The sequence below is a fragment of the Aptenodytes forsteri genome, unplaced genomic scaffold (genome assembly GCF_000699145.1).
Source record: "Aptenodytes forsteri isolate BGI_AS27 unplaced genomic scaffold, ASM69914v1 Scaffold83, whole genome shotgun sequence".
NCBI classification, from domain to species: domain Eukaryota; kingdom Metazoa; phylum Chordata; class Aves; order Sphenisciformes; family Spheniscidae; genus Aptenodytes; species Aptenodytes forsteri.
In genome coordinates this window covers 6,696,116-6,704,909 of record NW_008795371.1, presented here as the reverse complement: position 1 = coordinate 6,704,909, position 8,794 = coordinate 6,696,116, and the positions used below count along the sequence as shown (strand labels likewise).

Below are 8,794 nucleotides of genomic sequence, written 5' to 3'. Positions count from 1 at the left end.
TGAACTTCTTCCTTAGTCTAGTGTAGATCATTTTGTAATCCCAGTTACACTTCTTCAAACCAGTTTTCTTAATCTTCAATATTCTACCCTGCAAGTCAATTAAAACTAGTGCTCTGAAAAAAGAAAATCCAGCTCAATCTCTGTATCTGTAACAACTGAACTAAGACAAGGCTTTAATTTTTGAGAGTAGACCTTTGCATTGCTTTTGTAATTGTTTTAATATGCTAGTTCTTGTACTTTCTCACCATAGAGATCAACAGTTTGGGTTTATTTCTTTTCATATGTTTAAAAAAACAAGTTAGAGTTAAAATGAATCCATTTGTAAGGACTGAACATTTCTTTAGCACTTGTTTTTAATGTAGAGGAATATTTTTAGATAATCACTGCATCATTAAAAATTCTTTTCATATATGCAAATATGTGCTTGTGCAAAAATATGATTGGAACTGATGTTTTTGTAATAATTGCACCATATTTCTGTTGCAGTCCTGTCTCTAAACTTCTGTACAGATAGATAGAATTGTAGGTTTGCAGAACAAAACAGAAGAACCAAGCTTTTATTGTATATTTAAGGTAATGGCAGACCTTGTCAGTCCTCAAACAGTACTACTATTGTTCTCTTCAGAACTACTGCAGATTGCTGGAATCAGTCCACACGGTAATGCTTTAGGAGCATCGATGCAGCAACAAATGAACCAGCAGATACCTCAGGAAAAACGGGGAGGAGAAGTACTAGATTCAGCCAATGATGACATAAAACTTGAAAAAAGTAATATTTTGCTGCTTGGACCAACTGGATCAGGTATACAGCTGCGTGTTTCTATAGGTGTCAGATTTTTCTTAGAATTGATTGTTAATGAGTGATTTTTCTCTTTTGTGACTATTCCAGTTTGGTGTATAAAAAGCTAAACTGAATTCCAAACTGGGATTTTGTGCTTTCATGCCATGGTAACAAGCTGAGCTAAATGGCCTTGAAAAGGAAGGAGGTCTAGTCATGTGGTGTTTTGGTTTTTTATGCCTATATTTACTGACTGATTAAAAGACACAACTTTCATTAAGCTGAAATAAAACACGTTTAAAGTTTCTCTGCTTTAGATGGCAAGTTGAGATGCTGTGGTTGGTGTTTCACCTCTGGGACGGATCAGTTACAGGGGGGTTAGAGAAATTGTATTTGTGTGTTCATAAAAAGCAGGAGTGTTTGTGCTGAAGTGATAGCATTTTGCAGACTATTTGGGAGGACATTTAATAAATATTTTAATTTTGCTTCTCCACAACTTCAAAGGAGGAGCAATTGGACTTTGCATTGCACCCTGAATATCTGCAAAGGGCTACTGGTTTATTTAATCTTTAATCTATGCAAGTATGTAGATTTTTGGTTTATAAATTGTGCGACATTGTATTTGTGATACTGTATGCATTTCAAGCTGCCTCAAATGTGTAGTATTAGTCTAATTCAGAAGTACAGCTTGCCCAACATAAAAACCACTATGTATGAGAACTGGCTCCCTTGGAAAATATATGAATATATGAACATGCTGGCATCATTCAAAATATCCAATGACAGTAATGATGATCCTATGGTAAATATTTGTGTTTGTGTGCTCTAGAGAAATGTATGGCAGATACAACATACAGTTTTTATTTTCTCAGGTAAAACCTTGCTGGCTCAGACTCTAGCTAAATGCCTAGATGTACCTTTTGCTATCTGTGATTGTACTACCTTGACCCAAGCTGGCTATGTTGGGGAAGACATTGAATCTGTTATTGCGAAACTCCTGCAAGATGCCAACTACAATGTAGAAAAAGCTCAGCAAGGTAAACTTTTTACAGGATGTTTCCTGAAGTTCATTCATAGACTGTGTTAATCTTGCCGAAGTGTTCTAAACTTTGAGACCACCAGTATTTCTGTAGTTTATATTCCTGTTTCATGAACCTGAATTTTAACACTTTAAATCAGAAATAATAAACCTGAAAAGAGCTCTAAACATATCTTGTAGTTTTTGTTCTTGTCCATAATTGGACAAGATTGGATACATTTTCACAATCTACAGTATGGCAGTAGAACAGATTGCAGTTATCTTAAATTATGTTCTTCCCTGTGTGTAAGTTCTTCCTTCTCTTAAAAAGTGGAGTCTTCCTTAAATCCATTTTCTGTAACTGCAGGAATTGTTTTTCTGGATGAAGTAGATAAGATTGGCAGCGTTCCTGGTATTCATCAGTTACGGGATGTTGGAGGAGAAGGTGTTCAACAAGTAAGTACTTCCGTGGAGTGATTTTTATTTTGTAAGCGAACAGCCCATCGAGCCTATGTATCATCCTATCATATGTCAAATAGCACGGGAGCATATAGAGTCATAGTTCTTCAGTTCCTTAATTATTAACCTTTGAAACACTCATCTTTCCTCTTTACTTTCTTCATTCCAAAAAAATCTCAAAAGCAACTCTAGACCGCTTCATAGAAATGTTTTAATTGAAAAACGTCTTTGCAGCGTTCAGATAGCAAGTTGCAAAATGTCGGTAAGAATAGATAACACATTCCACTTTTGACAAAACTCTTAAAGCAATTCTTTACTACGTGCAGCTCGTAATGTGCATGGGAGTCACATTAAAGAAAGATTTTTGTCTATCTTTGAGTGGGATTGTTTGTCTCATATGGAAAACTGATTTCTTACTGTTACTATAAAGGTATAAGGGATTAAAAAATGTAAGTACATCTGTGAAAGTAAGCACAGTATGGTGCCTCTTTACTTTCTTCATTCCAAAAAAATCTCAAAAGCAACTCTAGACCGCTTCATAGAAATGTTTTAATTGAAAAACGTCTTTGCAGCGTTCAGATAGCAAGTTGCAAAATGTCGGTAAGAATAGATAACACATTCCACTTTTGACAAAACTCTTCAAGCAATTCTTTACTACGTGCAGCTCGTAATGTGCATGGGAGTCACGTTAAAGAAAGATTTTTGTCTATCTTTGAGTGGGATTGTTTGTCTCATGGAAAACTGATTTCTTACTGTTACTATAAAGGTATAAGGGATTAAAAAATGTAAGTACATCTGTGAAAGTAAGCACAGTATGGTGCGCCTTCTTACATGATGCTACGCAGTGGAATTTTATATTGTTTACTTCTTCTCTCCTTCTTAGGGCTTGTTAAAATTACTAGAAGGCACAATAGTAAACGTTCCAGAAAAGAATTCTCGTAAACTACGTGGAGAAACGGTGCAGGTTGACACAACGAACATCCTCTTTGTAGCTTCTGGTGCTTTTAATGGTCTTGACAGAATTATCAGCAGGAGGAAAAATGAAAAAGTGAGTGCATCAGGCTGTATTTGAACTGAAAAATGACTATTTTAATTACTACTCATGGTACTCACTCCTAAAGGTCTTGCTATATTTGTAAACCCACTAAGATTGTTTGCAGAGCAGTGGTTTTCCATCTGTTACCTGGGAACCTGAGGTCAAGCCTAAGAAAGATAGCAAAGAACAAGCCTATTGTTAGTAGGCTTAAGTAGCTTGCAGTGGTCTCTGCTTCCACAGAGAAATTTTTAGCGTATGCAAATAGGAAAAAAATAGGGGGGGGAAGGTTGAAAGCTGTTGGTAGAGGACTTGCTGTCCATACTTATGTGGTAAACTTTTTACGTGTTGGTAGAGGACTTGCTGTCCATACTTACGTGGTAAACTTTTTACGTTATTGTCATGTCCTGTGTTTCTTAGAATATGTGAAACGGTTCTAGCAATTACAATAGGACTTCTTTTAGTTGGAGTGTACCACGTATGAAACTGGGAAAACTGTTGGATATCAGCAGAAAAAAAGCTTTTACTGTTGATACTTAGATAGTTTGAGCAAATGGTGCTAAAAGCTATCATCTTCTTAAAATACCGGGTCATGCAGTTCACTGTTTTGTATATTAATGTCTGGAGACCGAGTTCTTCTGGCTGTAGCTTTCTGACAAAATGTGCACCCCGCTTCTTAACAACAGAGGAGTGACTGAAATCCAAATTACTGTTTATGATAACTCATGTAGCTTTTCACGTAAGCATTGTTGCATGCATTTGCTTCACTTCTGAAGAGCCCTTTTAGTGTCACTGGTATTTGTAAACTTATCAGGACACATTACTAACTTTTTTTATTTTAAGAAAAACTTGCTCTTAGGCTGATGTATTAATACTATACTGAGGGAATTAAATGTTACAAGGAACTGATTGTGTGCAAGGAGTCTAATTTTACTATAAGTAATTTCTTGAGCTTGAATTAATATGTAATGACATAGTCAGTCAGTCCAGATTTTTTAATGCACATGGAACGTGATTTAGTTACATAAAGAAAACTTAACTGTTACAGTTCTGTAAGCATAACATGTTTGTTTTGCAGTATCTAGGATTTGGGACACCATCTAATATGGGAAAAGGCAGAAGGGCTGCAGCAGCAGCTGATCTTGCTAATATAAGTGGAGAGTCTGATCCGCATGAAGATATTGAAGAAAAGGATCGCTTGCTGCGTCATGTGGAAGCCAGAGATCTCATTGAGTTTGGCATGATTCCTGAGTTTGTGGGACGTTTGCCCGTTGTGGTTCCTCTGCACAGCCTAGATGAGAAAACTCTTGTACGGATTCTTACTGAGCCACGGAATGCTGTGGTTCCTCAATACCAGGCACTTTTCAGCATGGATAAGGTTTGAATTTTTATTTGACGACTCTTCAATATTCTTGTTTATAAATACAGTGTTAAAGCAATCTAAAATATCAATTGAAATCACTTCTTCCCCCCGCATGTGCACCTCCCCACTCTGGGGAAAAAAGTAAGCTAACTCATTAAAACCTGACTGGTTTAGATTGGATAACTGTCCTTGTGGGGCAAGTAATCTGGAAGTTGTTGAGCTGCTCTTCATGTTAACATTCGAGTGAGTATCTGTGACCTTGCCTAATAGGCATCAAGAGCCTTCATGTACTGTAGAGGCACTTACAGTAGTTGTAGGTAAAGGGACGTAGTCAATACGGGTAACCTTAGTCAAAAAAAAAAAGCGTAGCTGAAGCTTTATGTCTAGCTTAAATGTTCTGGTCTGTAACAAGTGAATCGCTACTGTTTGTTATTTTCAGTAACGCTTGCACTGTCGCACTCAACACACTGTTGAGTGATAAATGAAATAATTAACTAAACTTACCATTTGTCTTTATGTAGTGTGAATTAAATGTAACTGAAGATGCATTGAAGGCCATAGCCAGACTGGCCCTGGACAGAAAAACTGGTGCAAGAGGTCTTCGATCTATAATGGTGAGTACATTAAGTCTCATATTGAGTAAATGAGGCTACCTATGTTCGTGTGTATGGACCTAATCGTGACAATTTTCAGTCAAAACCTCACTTAGTTCTGGGTCTTATATGGGTACAGTAAGTCTCTTTCTAAAACTGTGGGTATTCAGAGTTCTTCCAAGAAAACTCTCCAGCTCTGAAAATCACCTGCTAACCATGTTGGTATGTAGAAGAGGGCATACAGAAATATTTTTTCCCTCTATTTTCTTGTAGGAAAAGCTGTTGCTGGAGCCCATGTTTGAAGTGCCCAATTCTGACATTGTATGTGTGGAAGTTGACAAAGATGTTGTAGAAGGCAAAAAAGAGCCAGGATACATTAGGTAAAACCATAACGGAAGTATCAGAACAGACGAGTAATACAGCTAGACAGGTATTCTGATGTTTGCTATAGGAACAAGCACATAAACACAAAGCCATGCACACAACCTAAAAAGGATCCATTTCTCTGTATACAGTACACAGCTGAATTAGTGCCTATTCTGTCCTAGAGACTTTGGGTTTGTATTGCTTTAGTTTTTAAGCAGAAATTTAAAAATAAACTTATATATTAAGCTACTTTAAGCCTTTTGTGTGTGTGTGTGTGTATACCTGTAGAAATAGAAGTAAATTATAAGCATCATAAGTTAACAGTAAAAATAGGAAGTTTAATTACGACTGTACTGAAATTTCTGAAACTTTTTCCTTTCTCCTTCCACTTTCTACCACTGAGGTGGTGGGGTTTTTTTTAATGCAAGCTCCAGGCTGCTGCTGTTTTCTTCTCCATTGCTCTTGCAGCAGTGGGGAGCCACAAAGGCACATCTGTTGATTTGCTGAACTCCTGTTAAAATAATCAATTTTATGTAAAGATTGTATTATGGTAATGATGCGGTGGAACACTGAAAGCACTGGACAAATCTGGATTTAAAAAAAAAAATCATAACTTTAGTGAACAAAGGATGGAGTCGGGAGGGGATGGGTCAGGTTAAAAACACAGGCCTGAAATTTGGGAACTCTGGCGTGGTTTCCACCTCTGACAACTTTTTTGAGTACGTGCTTTGTATTGATCTGTGTCTGTGCCTGAAGCTTGGCTCAGCACACCTAGTGTCTCAGAGGGAGTGGTTGGAGTGGAAAGTTTTACTCTTACAGCAATGGTTGCTTTAGGTGATTTTGTAGAGCACCAGCAGCCATGTTTGCTGAAAATTTAAAATTTACTAATTAAATCAAACAACTTTACTGAAAATCAAAAGGCTGTTGAATTCAGTAACGAGACTGCATACTGGTAGTAGCATGAATCTGCACAGCACCATTTTCAGATCGGAAGGTTGTTTAGCAGATGGGTGCTTGTCAGAACATTTGTCACTGGGGCACTTTGCAGGTGGCGTGTTCACCAGAAGCTATGGAAACTGTCTCCGTTCATTTCCTCATTTCTGAAGTATCTGATCAGTTCGTTTTAATTATAGGGCTCCCACTAAAGATTCATCTGAAGAAGAATATGACTCTGGCGTTGAGGAAGAAGGCTGGCCTCGACAAGCGGATGCTGCAAACCATTAAATACTGTCAGAATGCTCGCCCGCATAAAGCGCACTTGGTTATTTCCTTACGATTGCCTCTGGCTTCAGTCTGATACTAAAGGCATTGGATCTATCTCGGCTATGATACGTGATGAGGAACTTTATTAGATAAATCAGATTGTGTATTTTATTGCAACATCACATTGATTTATTTGATGGACTTTGTGTGGACTTGGATGGCATAATGTTCACATATGAATTGTATATTACACTTGTTCGATTAAAATGTATAGCAAATACAGCAGCACCTGGATCGCTCTTTCTGGAAATTAAAACAGCAATGCAGGTGCTGCAGATAGTTAGATTTTACAATAATGTTACTCTACAAATGGGAAATCAAGATTAATAATTAGTAGAGGGTGAATAAACTATTAGCTCCTCTTAGGACTGGCAGGGGGTTACGTTCGGGTCAGTGTTAGATTTCTGCTGGCGTTTGAAACCCGATGGGTGCTGGAGTGACTTGTTACATTGGTGGGGGAGGAAGCCCTTGCAACAGGATCTTGGAAAAACTGGGACACACTTTGTGACGCTGCTGGGAGATTTTGCTAGAATGTGACACTAGTTTGTTACAGTAATTTGAATGCAATATCAAATAATACCCTTTTCTTCACCTCTCCATTAGGAGTAAGTTTCAATCACCTTGAATACTGTGAAAGAAGGTGAAGTCAGTAATTCGCTAACTGTTCCAGAAGGGTAAACAAGATTTCTGGGAAGCGGTAAGCCATCGGAATTTGGACGAGAAGTCGACATAAATTTTTAAATATTAATGTTCTAATATAGTACATTTTGTTTAACGTATTGGAACTATCATGCATCAATTTTTTGGTGCCAGGTATTTGCCCAACCTATCTTATAATGTTAAGAGATGAAAGAAGTAAATGTGTAATATTTTTGATGTAATCGGTAGTGATTGTTCACATGAGAGTGCTTTTTAAGTTATACGCTCAAATGCTAGTATTGCATCTTGTGGTTTTGTCTTTGATTCTTAGTCTCGCAGCAGAGCAATCCTCCCTCTTCTGTTCGAACCAAAACTAACTCAATCCTTTAGGAAAGTCTTTGTAAAAAACACTAAAGGACCTGTATGTTTTTGATTTATTTCGGGAATTAAAATTGTGGCTTACAACTTTGTTTTGTCCTTCGGTGATACGTGGACTTAAGTTTTACTGACCCCTTTTTCTAAAATGTTAATTCAAGCTATTTAAATAAAACTTTCATCATTCTTTTCAGTTTAGTGGATGTTTTAGGACAGGAAAGGATACTGCAGATGCGTTGACCCTATTTTTGTTAACTTTTGTCATGTAAATTTTATGTAATACTTGTGTTCTTACCTAGAAGCAGCGTGACATGCAGTTGTAGCCAGATGCAACAGATACTTCCCTTAGGATTTCAGGTTTTTTCAGGTTAAATGACCCACTAATGGTTCAGAAAAAGCTGCGTTCAGAGTTGAGGATACTTCTGTTTCCCTTAAAAGGGGAATATGTGGTGAACTATCTGTAACTGCATCCTCGCTTTCCCTTTTGTAGAGTGAAAAAATATAACCGCTTTTACTTCTCAATCCTTTAATTCAAATCCTTTTTTAAATGGACTGAAAGAACGACGTTTTAGGCGAAACTGTTCAACAACTTAGTTTTGAAAGTTGTTTGGAATTATATAACCAAGAACTGTTTTTAAGGAAACAAAACGCTGTGTAACTTACAGTTTGTACTTCACCTCTGGCCTTTGAATAAAACAAAGCGAATATTCAAGCAGCGGAGAGTTGTCATCCCTGACGTCATCCCCAGTAATTTTGAATTTTATGGGTATTTGGAGCTTTTGAGGCTTTCTTTTTTTTCTTTAAGTGGATCTATATGAAGGAGAGGAGGTGCCGCGGCCCCGCTGCGGGGCAGGCGGGGCTCTGCTCGGGGCGGGCACAGGCGGCTGCTCCCCGCGCTGCCGGCGGG

General features: G+C 37.7%; 1 protein-coding gene across 2 annotated transcripts in view; it reads left to right on the top strand.

Moving 5' to 3' along the window:
- The window catches only part of CLPX (caseinolytic mitochondrial matrix peptidase chaperone subunit), an 18,356-nt gene extending 9,754 nt beyond the window's left edge, over positions 1–8,602 (top strand). For both annotated transcript variants that reach the window (XM_009280429.1, XM_019472382.1), the window contains 8 exons: positions 626–802; positions 1,651–1,815; positions 2,164–2,252; positions 3,139–3,303; positions 4,367–4,666; positions 5,173–5,265; positions 5,518–5,624; positions 6,744–8,602. In XM_009280429.1, the coding sequence (XP_009278704.1) occupies positions 626–802; positions 1,651–1,815; positions 2,164–2,252; positions 3,139–3,303; positions 4,367–4,666; positions 5,173–5,265; positions 5,518–5,624; positions 6,744–6,834 (1,187 nt within the window). In that variant the 3' untranslated portion in view covers positions 6,835–8,602. The remainder of the gene's footprint in view (positions 1–625; positions 803–1,650; positions 1,816–2,163; positions 2,253–3,138; positions 3,304–4,366; positions 4,667–5,172; positions 5,266–5,517; positions 5,625–6,743) is intronic.
- Positions 8,603–8,794: the final 192 nt, after the last annotated feature.